A 16,604-nucleotide genomic window follows, 5' to 3' on the forward strand; every position below is an offset into this window, starting at 1 on the left:
TATATATCTGATGATTTTTCAAGTCATTTCAACGATTTAGGTTACCATTACATGCAAATTTGTATATTTCCTTCTTGGTATATCTGACTCTGCTTACACAAGGTGCTTTGTGCATCAGATTGTTTTTTTTTTTTTCCGGCTAACAGCTGAAATGAAAATGACCGGATGCCGTTAGGGGTTGGCATGGTACGGTATAGTATGGTATTTTAAAATTCGGTATGGTAACTTCGATTTTCGGTATCTAAAAGAACAATACCATTACCATATCAAATTAGTTCGGTATGGTTCGGTATTTTTAAATTCGGTTTCGGTATTTTACGGTATGTTAATTCGGTAACCATACTGTATTTGATTTCGACTTACATATATTCATATAAAAAAACTATATCTTTAAACTTTAAAAATGTCTCAATCATATAACACTAACAACTACCTTTGTTAATCAATTACACAAAAAGAACATTTCAATCACAATTGAGTAGTCCAAGATGCAAACTCTAAGTGCATAAATATCAAATACCAAAATAATTTAGAACTCTTACCAAACATCATACCAAATTCCATTAACATCCATACCACGATATAAAAAATTTTGATTTCGGAATGATATTCGGTATATACCATTCCCGCCCCTAGATGCCGTTACATCTTGTTTTTTCACTTGTTACCTACTTCACTAAATTGACTGATTTTTAAAGCTAATTGAAGAAAATTAAATTTGAATATTTATATCGATTAAAAAAAAATAGATATTTAATTTTTTATTTTTGACAAATGCAATTTTTCATCGTATCGAAGTAATGAAAGGAGGTATTATTGGATCTTGTTCAGCAAAATCATCATGTGTTGAATTACAAAGTCTAAAGTAACATTTCTTTACCTTCAAATTTACCTACGATGATAAAAGAACAGTTCAATACACTAAAATTTTGTTAGGATCTCCAGAATGGTAGCAGTGAATATGATCTTCATTAAACGTGCATAAAGCTTTTGTTATGAGTAGGTGGTTATTGTTAAACCAAATCAAAATTATCATAAAATTACCCCCCTTGAGATTCTGACGAATTGTTTTTCTATTTCTTAGCACTGACACTTTATTAGAATTGATTTTGTTAAAGTTTCTAGTCTTACTATATTATTTTTCGACTGATTAGTAATTGTGTTGCATCTTCTAGTAATTTTTCAGGTAAGAACCAGACAATTTTAGTCTAAGGGTCCGTTTGGGGTTGTTGTTGTAAAACTGCTTATTTGAGAAATACTTTTCTTAAATAGCTTTTTAAAAAAGTGCTTTTAAAACAAAATAGTTGGTGTTTGGTAAATTCATTCGAAAAGTGCTTCAAATTATGTTTGAATAATTTTTTTCAAGAAGTGTTTTTTTGAGATAAATGACCAAAAAGGACATCTATCAATAGACTTTTATTACTAAAATCAATTTATAGAAAAAAATTATTTCAAATATCTATTATAATATTTTTAATTAAATTATTTTATTTAATTAAAAAGTACGTACTCTAGAATTTTCAATCAATATTTATATACATAAATACATTAAAAAAATTAAATGGTGATTTATTACTTAAATAATTTAAATATTATTTAAAACATCAAACAAAAATGAATATAAAAGTTATTTCATAAATTAACTCACTACATATGAAAAAATTAACGACAAAAATAATTGGCCCTTTATACATCACAAAAATTCTCAACATTACTCATTTTCTATGCATTAGAGATATATGATTAATAATAATAACATTACACAAAATAGTGAAATAAAAATATTATTGTCAAAATTAAAACTTAACAAAATCAAAGAATTTCACAGACAACAATATTATCACATATGCTATTATATGTATGCACATAAAAAATTTAATTATATCATGATAATTATTAAAAAAACATACCTTCAAATGAGAAAGCAATTTTGATTCAAAAAACAACTTATTAATAATAGAGATGACTTTATATTTTGGAGAGCAGTAAAATATATGTTATATGAGAAATATTATCTGTATTTATAGATGAAGGAGAAGGTGTGCAATATGCTAAACTCGTTGAATGAATAGAAGATTTGAAAAATAAGTCAAATAAATATTTAATTAGAATCTATCTTCTTTTTGTTATCTTATTTTTTGGATTCATTTTACTTTGTCAAATTTACTAAAATTTATCAAACTCTATATTCATGTTTACAAATATCTAAATGAGATAATATTTGTTATTTTTTGCCTTTTCTTTTGGATATGTCTTTACCATTTCAATTCTAAAATTAAGTAGCCAAATTCATATACGTATACTACCTGATGACAAATATTTAAAATAAAATTCTATCTATTATTTGTTATCTTTTTTTAATATATTTTTACGGTTTCAAAATTTACTACGAATAAGCAGTCATATATATATATATATATATATATATACACACACACTATATACGTATACTACTTGCTGACGAATATTTAAAATAAAATTCTATCTATTATTTGTTATCTTTTTTAATATATTTTTACGATATCAAAATTTACTACGAATAAGCAGTCATCATATATATATATATATGTGTGTGTGTGTGTGTGATAGGGATAATTCTGTCATAAAAAAATAATTTTCTGCTTCTGTTTTTTTTTGGAAGCAGAATTTTCTGCTTCTTCCCAAAAGCAAAAAAACTGTTTCTATTTATTTTTAAAAGCACTTTTGAAAGTTTACCAAACACCCTCTTTTTTTAAAAAAGTATTTTTTTCTTCAAAATAAGTGCTTATTTTGGGAAATAAGCAATCCCAAACATGCTATAAAAGTTGTTGTTTTATTAGAATTGATTTTGTTGAATTTTCTAGTTTTACTATATTATTTTTTGAGTGATAACTAAATTGTGTTGCATTTTGTAGTAATTTTCTAGGTAAGAACCAGACAATCTCAGTCTAAGTTGTTGAGGATAGTCACACATGCACTAATCTCTCGATCGATTATGCTCTCATTATATACGGGATTCAAGAAATAATTCAATCACAAAAGTCTACTATATATAATCTTACGTACAATAGCCTTACAAGTTACGTTTCAAAATTAAAATGAAACACTTTTTTTTTTTAAGAAAAAAGAATAAATTGCTACTTACTAAAAAGGGGAAAAAGGAAAAAGAAAATTTCTTTAAACAAAAAAAAAAAGAAGAGCAGCTTGACTTTTGAGGGGTCATGTTATCTACTCACTAAGGTTTTTGTCTTGTTATATCAATCAGCAATTTCGCACACAGAAAGCTAAGGTAGTAACAGTAATAGTAAGTATATGGTTCTTGAGATGAGCAAAATCCACTTTTGCCTGCCTACTGACATCCTATCATCATTAATCAATTCTGTCTTAGGTAGCCCATTCCTATGTAAACTAAAAACTTCAGAAATTTTCTTTCCTTTTTTGTTTTCTCATGTTCTTTTTCTTGTTGTATTTCCCGTGAAATTCAGTACAATAGGAGTTGGATAACATGGCGTCTCAATCAGATTCTCCACCCAACTCAGTAAACGATAATACCCAGAATCCAGGTACCCCTTTTATTTGCTTCTCAGTCTTGAATTCTTTGATTAATTAGAGTGTGTTATTTAGTTGTTGATGTTATTTTCTTGACTGAAAAAAGGGATCTTTCATGAAGACAATAATCTTTTTAATCAAAGTGTTGCTTTGCTACTTTTTGGGTGGTTCTTGAATATCAGGTAGAATAGACTCTGCAATTTAATCACTGCCGCTATTGTTTTATCTGAAAAAAAAGGGAATCTTTCATAAAAATATAATCTAGTATCCAGGTACCCTTTTATCTGATTTTCTCTTTCAGTTCTTTAGTGAAATTGTTGCTCTGCTACTTTCTTGGTTGATTCTTGAATATCAGGGTGAAATAGAGTGTGGAATTTAGTTATCTATGCTATTTTGTTATCTGAAAAAAGGAATCTTTAATGAAATTGCTGCTCTGTTACTTTCTGGGTGGTTCTTGAATTTCAGGGAGAAAAGTGTGCTATTGAGTTATTGATGCTATTTCGTTATCTGAAAAATTAATGAAATTGTTGCTCTGCTACTTTTTTGGTTGGTTCTTGAATATTCAGGGAGAAATAGTGTGTGAAATTTAGTTACTGCTGCTACGTGGGAATACACTGGGTTTGTTGTTGTTGTTGTTGTTGTTGTTGCTAAATATCTGAAAAAAGGGGATCTTTCATAAAGATCTAATGTTTTTTTGTACTTTATGATGTTTGTGACCTTATAATAACTTTGATTTGCTGCATTTGAGTTTGTGGATCTTTTGGAAACAACCTCTCTAGCTCCACGAGGTAGGGGTAAGGTTGATGTACATTCTATCCTCTCCAGACCCCACTTGTGGGATTATACTGGGTATGTTGTTGTTGATGATGATGATGTTGTTTGTGCCTTTTTTCCTTTAACTAGATAGGAGCATGTAATTGTGCTTCTTTTTTCTTTTACGAGTGGTTGCTATATTTGGTTTGTTAAGCAATAAAGTAGTCACATGATTGTATTACATTCAATGATCATTTGATTACGTGGAAATTTTGGATGGACCTGTTGCTTAATCTAAAAACTAGAACTTGTGTTGTTAGAAGCTCCTTTTCTGTGTTCTTGAACAATCGCCTTAGCAACTAATGACATATATTAGGCTAATTTTTTTGAATAAATGGATTGATTTGATATTCAGTAACTGTATATGATGTGCATATCTGATTAGATAATTTCGTTTTCAGTACGAGGCTTCTGATAATAATAGGTTCATTAACTAGGTGTTTAGTTATTGCTTCTATTTTGCTATCTGAAAAAAGTATCCTCCATAAAGATCTGATCTTTTTGTACTTTGTGGTGTTTGTGCCTTTTTGTCTTTAACTAGGTAGGAGCATATAATTGTTATTCTTTTTCTTTAATGGGTGTTTGCTACGTTTGATTTGTTAAGCAATAAAGTAATAACTTGACAGTATTACATTTAGTGAACATTTGATTTAGTGGAATATTGGATGAATCTTTTGCTGAATCTAAAAACTGGTACTTGTGTTGTTAGACGCTGCAAGATTTCAGGGTAGAGAGAATCTATGAAATAATTGTCTTTTTCTGTGTTCCTGAACCAATTCCCTTAGCAACTAATAACAGAGATTAGCTTAATTTTCTTAAATGAATGGATTAATTTGTTATTTAGTGACCGCGTATAATGTGCATATTGATAACTAGCTAATTTCGCGTTCAGTATGAGGCTTCTGATAATAGTAGGCTCATTAACTAGACAATTTTCATTCTGAGGCTACGCACAATCATTGAGTAGAGTGTAGACTTGCATCAGCAAACCCTCTCAACAAGAGAAACGAGGTGGTATGAAAAACCCAAGTAAATCTGTGGTCCAAGAATGAATGGATAGTAGGAGTACTAAGATTAGAAACGTAAGTAAAAGAAATCTCATTCTAAAACCCCTCCTGAGTCATTTGCTGGAATATTAACTTGCTAGAAAAAGTACATTTTTATTACTAAGGAGAGAGATATGAGATGAGGACAATAGATTCTGTTAAGTAAAAGCTTTCTCATCCTATAGAAGTTATAACACGCTGCTTGAGAATATTTTCTTCTCACATGGGAAATTGTGAATTACAACTAGCTGAATTTAGATGTCTGCAGACACACGTGTTGATACTTAGAGTTGCGACAAAAGACAAAGTCATTTTGCTTTTTATATCAATATCAAGATAGTTTGGTTAAATAATGAACTATAGTATAGAAGAAAAGCATGCAATATCCATGACCACTTTCAAATGAAATTTTGTTAACCTCAAGACTCTCTGGCATTTTGAGCAACATGTTACTGATTATTTCATCCTCCAGCACATAAACCATCTCAAGTAACAACCACTTCCACTATGCATAGTATATATACATAAGTAAGATTTTAGTTAAACCTTACCTTATAAAAAAAAAAGAAAAAGAAAGATTTTAGGTAATGTCTGTAACCGTGGTCAAGCAACAAACATTTAGTGTAACTCAGAGGTTACTGTCAATAATTCAGTTCCCTTGCGATCTTCTGTTTTGTCTAGTCCATCTTACATTCAAAGCTAAACCGACTCTTGATTGGAGCGAAGGTATCTGGATACTGAAATACCTAATTACTTGAGCTGCTCGCATGTGGTAGGTAAAATTGAGTCACAGAGCATGTCCATTTGAAATTAACATTTGTTGTCAAATTCTCTTTTTATCTTCAACATATTGGTTTCATGGGTCATATCTGATTCAAACACTGAACGCAACAACAGACTTCTTGACAGCAAGTATCATTAAGCATCATGAGAGTGCATATATTTTACCAATCAAAAGAAAGTGCATACATGTTACATACGAAGAAAAACTAAAAAATTAGAAATATGAAACTCTGTTGGTTTTTTAAAAAATAATGGGGTAGCAAAAAAGGGGTTAAAATGACTCTCAATGGATTGAAATCTTTCAATGGTTTTTCCTAAGCATAGGAGGGCTTTAAATAAAAATAACCAACTTACAAAGAAAATCAGCATAAATTCAAAATTCAAAAACCTACAATATCTCAACTACTCGAACAACCTAGTTAAAATTCAAAATTCAAATTCATCCTAAATTTAATAACTTATTTTGCTAAAAACTAGTGTCGTAACTAAAAGCAATTTCCAACACTCCTCCTTTGCTTTAGTTACTGCGATTTAAAAAAGTTACTCCTCCTCAATTTCTGCTTTCGCAAATTGTGCTTGAGGATTGTTTTTAAGCTTGCACACTTTTGTTAACATGACCTGCTTGTTTGCAATTTCCACAGATTGCATTAGGTCTCCACCAAAAAAAAATTCTCCAACTGTGTTTTCTTTTTGCAGTGTGCAAAAAGGATAATAACCTTTTCCTTTTTTGTTTTGTGCATAAAAAGCATTCTCAGTAATATTGTCTTGTCTGGAGGCTTTTCTTTGCTCTTGTGCTTGAAGAGCACTTATTGGTTCTTCAACAGATATAGTAGAGAGATCTGTAGACTCTTCCAAGATGAGATTTTAGATTTAAATCTCTCTGGAATTGTCACAAGAATTTTTTCTACTATTCTGTCATCTTTGAAATCTTCACCAAGCAACCTGATTTTACTGACAAACAATGAAATTTTTTCAGAATACTTAGCAATAGTTTCATCCTCTTGCATCCTAAGAGATTCAAAATCCCTTTTCAAATTCAAAATTTGCATTTGTCTAACTCGATCACTTCATTGATATTCTTTTTTAAATTTTTCCCAAGCTTCATTTGCTGTCTCACAAGCAATGATTTTAGAAAAAATTGAATCCGCAATTGAGTTTTGAATTACAGTTTTGACTTTGAATTTTTTGAGTTTTTCATCTGAATGAGATTTAATCTGAGCGAGGGTAGGATTTGTAGGGAGTGGTTGTAATGGTGTATCTTTCACTACAACTTCCCATAGATCATAGACTTGAAGATATGATTTCATTTTCACTGACCAAATCTGGTAGTTTTCGCCCGTGAAAATTTTTTGGGCATTCAATGAGAGACTGCTGGTTGACATCTTTTTGATTGAAAATAGCTCTATGCTTTGAAAATAAGCACGAGTTCAAAATGGTAGCCCTGACGGGTTAGAAAGGTAGCCCTTACGGGTTAAAAATGGTATGGTATTTGGAAGAACTCACAGATCCCGTAAGATCAATGAGGCTCTTGATACCACTGATCGTTTTTTTTAAAAAAAGATGGGGCAGCAAAAAAAGGTTTAAAATGACTCTCAATGGATTGAAATATTTCAATAGCTTTCAATGGTTTTTCCTAAGCATAGGAGGGCTTTAAATAGCCAACTTACAAAGAAAATCAGCATAAATTCAAAATTCAAAAACCTACAATGTCTCAACTGCTCAAACAATCTAGTTAAAATTCAAAATTCAAATTCATCCTAAATTTAATAACTTATTTTGCTAAAAACTAATGCACTAACTAAAAACAATTTCCAACAAACTCCAAATGTGCTCTAAATTTCTTGTATTCTGAGAACTGCTTCCGATGAATTTCTGTAATTGTTCCACTTTAGCCAATTCTTTTTTGTAAGTTTATCTATGCAGCACTCTCCTACTTTGCTTTATGAAGTCCATCGCTGAATTATATTTTATAATGCCGTACTAACACTTTTGGGTTAAATAGAATTCATGCCATATTGTAATCCAAATTTTAATTTCTAATTTGAAGCAACAGCTTCACAACCAGCAGCTGAAAATCATCTAGATTCCAAGCCTGAGGCTGCAAAAGGGAGCTCTCCGACTTCTGTGTTTGTAAACTCAGAACCAATTCGGGAGGACCAAGTCCAGAATGCTGTGAAATTTCTCTCACATCCAAAAGTTAGGGGATCTCCAGTCATGTATAGACGTTCTTTTCTCGAGAGGAAGGGGCTCACAAAGGAGGAAATTGATGAAGCCTTTCGTCGAGTTCCCGTAGGCCACTTTTAGTTTTTTTACGTTTGATCTTGACTTAAATGTAACTAACATCTACATGAAATGTAAGATGTATATTGATTTTGTGCCTAAACTACAGGATCCTACCCCAACTGTTACTAGCACACAGCCGGTTGCTGCTAATGAAGGTAATTCATATTGTTCTCGAAATATAATTAGTGTTTGGCCTTCCAGTCATTTTTGAGATTGATAATGTTTGGTCCCTATACTTGTCATGCTTTTCTTCTGATATTTTGATGACAGATGGGACGCAGAAGCCTTCGTCGACTAGTCCACCACAGGCTGCTTTACAAAATCTGCAGTCTGCATCAGCTCCGAGCAATAGCATGACAAAAGCAGGGTATCTCTCTCATTTCCGTTGGACTCATGCAGTTATTGCTATAGGTCTACTTGCTGCTTCAGGAGCTGGAACAGCTGTACTTTTCAAGGTATTGCATAGTAAAGAGCCTCCAATTTATCATGCAGTTGGTACCATGTTTGTACTGTCTATCCCATATCAGCCATTTGTTATGTATCGGACCATTAATATGATGCAAAATATTTTCATTTCGATTACTTTACCTTTTTTTCCCTTTAAAGGACAGTAGCAAAAGAGAAAAGCTGGAGAAGTTTTGCTTATGTTCTATTAGTGGAGTCTCACATTCGAAAGCCAATCGATCAATTTTAATATGTATGTGGGTTTTTTTGAATGAGAATTGAGCCTGAATCCTCTCATTCATTGTTTTATCTATACAATTTGATGTGATCCACATTCAAGCTTTTCTAGAATTTCTAGGAAGGACCTTTATTTGAAGATTACTACCTTTTTTCACTTATTATTTTTCAACTTAATTAAATGGCCTTACAAAAGGAGTCCAAGATCCTTTAATGTAAAGTACAAGATCCTTATCAAAGGTGGGACACTCTATGTCTACTCAAGTTTTTGCCTTTGAATCAGATTGCTGCTTCTATATTTTCTTTGTAATTAACATAGTGCCAATCACAACTTTTATTGTTTCCAAGAGTTCTTTTTGCTTGTCAATGCTGCAAGTCAAAAAAAGTTATGCCATAGTCGCTTTTATAATATCTTCAGTGAGGTTGGAAAGAAGCATTTGTGCTCCTTTCATTCAAATGTGGTTTGCAGAGACAGCTTGACCTCTTGTGTTTTAATTCCACCAGAAAAGGAGACTTCCCATTCATACTTTTTATGAAGCAATGTCGAAAAAGTTACTGCTGGTTAATTATTTCTTTATGTATGTTTCCCTTAGCTCCATAATCCTTTTGGTACACTTTGTTACGTTTTGATTTCATATATTGGTTTAGGTTTTAAAACCCAAAATTTTGCTATCCATTTTCGGTGTGGATTTCTATTTCATATGCGAGACATCTCAAACTTTTACTTGTGCTAGTTTAATTTTTAGTAGCTTGGTACATTTTGATTGTTTAGTGCACCGGGGTGCCCTTTTTTTTGGGTACATTGGTTGTTTCTTACAGAACCGAACCACAAAAAAAAAGGGAGAAAAAAACTAATGAACACAAAAGGTGGTATTTGATTAATGATGAATATCTCATAGATGTAACTTTGGCATCTCATATGCGAGAAGTTTGCTTGCAGATAGAAATTCGACTAAGCCTATATACTACATACATATTCAGGTCATTTCAGAACAGCGTTTACCTTAAACTGATGAACAGTTTGAATATCATTAGTTGACCCTGTTCTGATTTTTGTTTTCTTCTTTCTTTTTGATAAGTAGCCATGTTATGTTAAATTTTTTCTCCAGATCTATTCCGAATCCTCCGATGCTTTATCTATTAGATTCGTCTCTAAGTAGGATTCTGGTGCTTTTTACACTAATTGGAAATTTATCTCATGGGCCAATCATTATAATTATCAACAACTGTTAAGTGACACGTCTTTTGCAGAAATCTATTATTCCCCGGTTGAAGTCATGGATACGCAAGGTTGTAATGGATGAAGAAGATGAAAAAGGTATCGTGAAGGGAAAACCAAGTCTAGCAGAAGAAGCTGCTGTTGCTGCAAAAGCTGCTGCAGCTGCTGCTGCTGATGTCGCCCGAGCAAGCCAGGAGATGTTGGCATCAAAATCCGATGGTTGGTTGATGAAAATTCTTATAATAATAAGTTAAAGAACTGGAGATGAAACAAAATGATCTGAAAAAAATGTTCAGCATTAGTAACTGAAATCTTCCATTCTCTTTCTATCTCCAGTGCTTAACTTGTTACCATCAATAATCATTATGGTGATTTAACTTGTGTTTCTCCACAGAGAAAAGGTATTTTGAGGAGCTGACAAGCCTGCTAAACTATCAAGTACGAGAGATGAAATCAATGACAAATGCTATAGAGAAACTGGAAGGTAGTAACGCAGTTGCTTTTCATCACACACTTCTGAACTGACTCTCTTGCCTTTTCCTTTTTACATTTTTATTCACTCTTGAAGTAGAAAGTCTCCACTTGAGGTATAGGATTTTTGCTTTTTGGGCTTTTGGTCATTTTTTGCTTTTAGGGGTCTTGTAAATTAAAACGGATGTTTTATTAAACAATAGGGGGCTAGAAAAGAGGGGAACTTTGGAACACTACTGAGAAATACAGAGTACTTTGAGTGTTCATAATTGAAAGAGTTATGGAGAAGATAGAGATAATAAATTGAATTGTGCATAACCTGTATAGTTTATTTCACTGGCTCCACCTTCAGCTGAGGCTAGATTACTTTTAGGCTCTGGATCCTTTTGACTCAATAAACTTGGTGTTTGAATATCATTGAACATTGTTTATATGAAATATTCGGGGTGCCTATACTGGCGGTAGTATATGTTATGATACTTATTACTTAGGTGGTTTCTGTAACAAAATTTTAACTAAAGCCACCAAACCAAGACTTGTGAATTCAAAGAATCATTTGAAGCTTCCTTATGGAGGATCTGCCTGGTGTTTACCATTTGCATCCCAGGATGGCTATTGGTCTCTACATCTCCATAAAACACATTATAGCATAATTTTTTTTGAGTTCTTTCCTAGCAATGTTTCAGTTCCTGGCCCTCGCAATTCAGGCTGAGTTCTTTCTCTCCACTCCATTGACACTTCCTTTTTAATGTACTAAACTCTATCCTGTTATAATGTTGTCATTACCTTGGAATTCTAGCAATCTTAAGACAAATGTCAGGTTCCTTAGATTTTGTCATGAATACTTTGAAGTTCATATATGCACCCACCCGCCCTTGCCCCTTAGGGGGGTGGGTAAGGGGAAGGGACAAACGGGATCCAAGTCATCTTCAGTCAGAATGGGTGCCTAATTGGCGTTGTGTCTTTTCATGCAGGGCAAAGTAATACTTCTGGAAGAATACCTGTCACGGAACTAGATGATCGCAGAATTTCAGTTCCTCAATCTAGGGTAAGTTGTGTAGCAACAAAAAAAAAAGTCTGGATCTTGTAGTTTATATCTTTGTCTACTTTTAAGATTCAGTTTCTGATCTGCTTTTATGCTCCAGCAATCGTATTCTAATGGAAAAGTAAATGGTGATGCACATCCAGGTTCTACTTTCTGTTTTTAGCTGGAATTTTTTTTTGTTAGATCAGTTTTTATTGATTCTTTAAATTGTAATGTGACATGATTGGAATGTTTTGTACAGTGAGATCTTTTCCGCCACCTGCATCTGTTGAACCATCTGCTGCACCCCACCCAAAGTCTTATATGGAGGTGACTCTTACACTCTCTGGCCTGTTAGTGTTTTCCTTTATTGTCAGTTCATCTGTTGTTAATTTCATCCTATGTTCTACCAATCTAAGAAGGAAACATTTTCTTGATTAACTTTTGGTTCGCTGTAGAGTTTTCCAAATCAGCTTTTGGAGAAAAATAGTCTGCTTGGATAGATCTGTATCACTAGGTTATGGATGACGGGAGTGTGTAGACACAAGGGTGCCCAGACAGTATTTTATCCTACTAGATTATCAAGGATCTCTTCTCCCTGATCAACTCCTCTTTATTTTTGATTGTAGTTTCATATGCTAAGATTCTTTAATCGCGCCAAAGCGTCGGCTTCTTTTCATCCAAGCTGGAAAAAGAAGCTTTATTTTAAAAGAGGCACTATATGCTTAGGACAGTAGGCAGTCACAACTCATGAGATCTGACAGGATTATGACAACGTTTGATAGTTGTGATAATTCCACCTTGTAATGTGTCTTTGAACAAATCAAAGAGTAACACCAGTTGAACTTTCTTTCTCTTCAATGAAGATGGTAGTAAAACGAATCAGATACTTGCTGGAAGACTTGGGGAAAGCGGCTCTTCTAACTTCATTATCATTTTACAGATTATGGCTATGGTTCAAAGAGGAGAGAAGCCTTCTAACATCCGAGTAAGTCCATGGTTCTCTCTAGTGGCATACTTGTATCTTGAAAGATAAAGTTTTCTTGAAATGTTTGTACATCCATCTTTTGATGCAGGATATAAATGATCAGCCACCAAATCCTAACCAGCCTGTACCTGATCGTGTTGCTGGAAAGCCTAAGGTTTTGTCTTCTCCTTTTGTTTCTTCTACTAACAATGTCGCAATTGGGTCAATTTGAAGGTTGGATTGAGTCAATTTAACAATGTCTCTGCATGTTTGACTTTTAAAAAGAACCATGCGTGGACATTATGGCAACTGGACATGAAAAGTGCGATTTACTGATTGAATCTATGATCCTACTACATTGCTTCTTTTTGATGAATAACCATTACAACTTAGGATATTTCAGAAACATGTCCTTGCCATTGCATCGATTTAGTTCTGTGAAAACCTGTCACTTTGGCTTGTATACAATAGTTATGGTTTCATTATCTTTCCGAGATAGAACTTTCTATTCAGCACATTCTCCTTTTTCTCTTGCATTGTCTGGATTAAAGGTGGGGTGGAGACGAGGCAATATGCAGTTCAATCTTATGATTTGCTAGAAATGTCAATGATCACCATTTACTAATTTGTGCCTGTGAACAGCCTTGGGAAGTTGGCCAGAGTCAAAACAATTTGCTTCAACCTCAAGGGAGCGGCGATGGCTTGAATTACGGTTACCAAGACAATCTGACGAATGGAGACAGTTCAGCACCTTGGTGGCCACGCAAAAATGTCAGGATAACCGAGATAGAAAATGAAGGTGAACAAAACTTTGGATCTCCAGCTGCACCAGTCCAGGAACGACCAATTCAGAGATCATGGGTTCCTCCCCAGCCTCCTCCAGTTGCAATGGCAGAAGCAGCTGCGGCCATCCGCCAACCTAAAAAGCCTGCATTCCAGAACGAACAATTGACTGATGATCAGTTGTTGGCTCGTTCATCAGAGATAACGGATGAGTTGCAGAGGGTTACAAGAATCTCCGAATCTGGCGGTGCCCCTGAAGCTAATGGCTCGAGTTCTGGCCTACAGATGAGTGAGACGACACCAATCGGAGAAGGTGATCACACTTTCAGCAGCTGAAAGACAATCTATTTTACTTGATATAAAAGGCTGGGCATCCGGCATTCTGTATCGAGGTACACGTTCTCGATGAATCGAGCCTCGCTTCATGTTTATCCCTAAATGAAATCTGCAGTTACACTTGCCAACTGTGTGGTATATTATGGGAAAAAAGATCATCTAAATGTAGCAAAGCCATTGTGTTTCTTCTTGGTGGTCTATTCATAATACACTCTATACTGCTGCAGAACTCAAGAATTGTGTTTATATAATTCTACAGTTTGAATAAAGATTAGATAATGAGAATAACATAATTATGTGCTCCGATTCCCTGCTTGTTGCTGCTGTCATCCTTTGAGGGTCTATCGGAAACAACCTCTCTGTCCGCGTGCATTCTATCCTCTACGAACCTTGGTTGTGGAATTACACGGAGTATGTTGTTTGTTGTTAGAAAAGTGGTGCAATAACATCAATCATGGGGCCCTTTTCTTTTGGTGAAATATGCATATCAATTGCTCAAAAGTAGATCAAAGTTATCTGCTAGGCAGCTCATAAGAATCTACACTTTCTACATGGGAAGTTCACATGTTATATCATTAAAGAGAACCTTCTTTTTATTTACTTTATCTCTTTATTGATTCTAACTTACAACTAAGAACCATATATAATGATCTGTTTTCTCTTGGTATTATTACTAATTCAGATTTTCAAACAAAAGCACAAAAGCAAATAACAAGATATGCGTACACATAAACTTGATTTTCGGTGGCCGATGGAAGTTATTTCTAGTGTAAATTTTCAATTAGTTTGTATCAATGAAGTCACACTACTTATATCATAGTCCAATTATTCACTCGTTAGTTAAATGACTTTACTAGATAATTTCACTAAGTTAGAGAAATTTACAGCTATTTGTACTAGTAGAGAGATATAGGATTTGGTTAGATTTGCAAGAAGTTGCTATTAGGATTTTAGCTTTTGCGTGATGAGTTGTGAGTAGCTAAAAGGAAAGATGTGATAGTGGCCCGTAACCAAGTTTCACATGTCACATTCCTTGTATTTTTCTTTTAAAGGACTATATAATAATGACAAACATGGAATTAATGTATTACCTAATCAGTTTTCTTTTCCTTAAATCTTAATTCTATTTTTATTTTTTTAACTAAAAATTCCATTAATATTTGTATAGTGCCTGTTATTATCATCAACAAAAGAGAAAGAAATTCCGTTACTTTGTGAGTATATATTCATTAATTTAGTGTAAATATAAAGCTCGAAATATAGTATCCTTAAAATATCATATTTTAATTTTTAGTCACATTAGATTATATATAGATGTATGTGTATCGTAACAATCGTAAGAAAATTCTCTTTTTCTCTTTGTAATAATTACAAAAAGGAAAAGGAAACAAATATAACACAGTATACTTAACACACATATAAAGAATTTTAAATTGACAAAATATAATTTGCTCATCCCATCTATATTAAAACTACTTATTGACTTGTTAATTTACTAGCCGGTCGATTAATATTTAACAACCTATTATTACAAGGACACAATACATAGAAAAAATATGTATGTAGTGATTACTTTGGATCTATTAATTCAAAATTATGATGACGAATAGACTTTGCACTTTTTTCCAAAATATAGTGGAAGCTTTTGGCCATATGATTAGGACACTGATGAATGAATATATTTGTTTTTTTCTTTAGGAAAAGAGTTTTCTTATCTTTTCTAACTGTCCCTATTATTGTCCTGTTGGCTCCAACTGGTTCTAAAGTTTTAGGCACTACATATGCTTATCAATTTCCCCTCCAAAAAATCGAAATTATTTCTTACTTCCTTCGTGCATTTTTTACTGTCCAGTATTAATTTAATTTGAGACGCATCTTAAAGAATAATAAATAGAATGACTATTTTATTGTATTGTTAATTATAAGGGCGTGACACTATCTATCTCTAGATTTCGTATTTTGGTCATTAAAAATTAAACATCTAGTTTTAATATAATGAACAAGTAAAATAAATAGAACGAGTAATAGAAAAGTTACCGTAATTAAATAGATTTTCCAGAAATTCAAAGCCTATAGATATTAAAGCAAGACAAGTCGTAATCAATAATCTAATTAATTAATTCGATAGATTTTTCTTTGGAAAATGAATATACTATACCCTACTTTAGTAGTAGTACTATTCCTTTTCCTTTTTTTTTTTTTCTAGACGTTCTCCTAAAGTCACTAATATTATATGAAAAAAAAAAAAAGTAAAGAGCTAACACTGAGCAGAAATTAAATCTTGATAGATTTTTCCAGTACATCTAGAAGGCTAATGGTAAACAATTTGATGCTAAGAGAACTTAAATTCATCAAGAAAAAGCTTCCTCTAGTTACCGTAATACTCATTAAGTGTTGATTAGATATTGAAATTAGTGAATAAGCTAGGGATGATAAAATTATTAAGTCCTTAAAAACACAAGCCACAATCTGTTGAAAGTTTGGACAGACTATTAACCAACTCATTTATTGATTCACTGATATTTTTAAGCTTATTTTAGTCGAATTTGTTTGAGCATAAGTAGTTATTATTAACTCAATTCGCTTATTTATTAATTCAAATTATTTTGATTCGTCCAAATCCCAATTCAAACCGTTGATTTGCTCACATAGTAAACTATCATTAACACA

At 32.8% G+C, this 16,604-nt stretch overlaps 1 protein-coding gene across 3 annotated transcripts; it reads left to right on the plus strand.

Moving 5' to 3' along the window:
- Positions 1-3,135: 3,135 nt before the first annotated feature.
- LOC107875908 (peroxisomal membrane protein PEX14) lies at positions 3,136-14,240 on the plus strand. Of its 3 annotated transcripts, none has more exons than XM_016722805.2 (13): positions 3,136-3,367; positions 3,465-3,542; positions 8,224-8,459; positions 8,560-8,608; positions 8,724-8,908; positions 10,386-10,572; positions 10,748-10,837; positions 11,799-11,872; positions 11,970-12,012; positions 12,111-12,178; positions 12,792-12,836; positions 12,925-12,990; positions 13,458-14,240. In XM_016722805.2, the coding sequence occupies exons 2-13, from the start codon at positions 3,485-3,487 to the stop codon at positions 13,932-13,934; spliced, it is 1,578 nt and encodes a 525-aa protein (XP_016578291.2). In that variant the 5' UTR covers positions 3,136-3,367; positions 3,465-3,484; the 3' UTR covers positions 13,935-14,240. The 3 variants fall into 3 exon arrangements, with proteins under 3 accessions (XP_016578291.2, XP_016578288.2, XP_047269879.1); XM_016722802.2 differs by having other exon boundaries at positions 3,145-3,367; positions 8,218-8,459; XM_047413923.1 differs by having other exon boundaries at positions 3,361-3,542.
- The last annotated feature ends 2,364 nt before the right edge of the window (positions 14,241-16,604 follow it).

The sequence above is a fragment of the Capsicum annuum genome, chromosome 6, assembly GCF_002878395.1.
Source record: "Capsicum annuum cultivar UCD-10X-F1 chromosome 6, UCD10Xv1.1, whole genome shotgun sequence".
Classification (NCBI taxonomy): domain Eukaryota; kingdom Viridiplantae; phylum Streptophyta; class Magnoliopsida; order Solanales; family Solanaceae; genus Capsicum; species Capsicum annuum.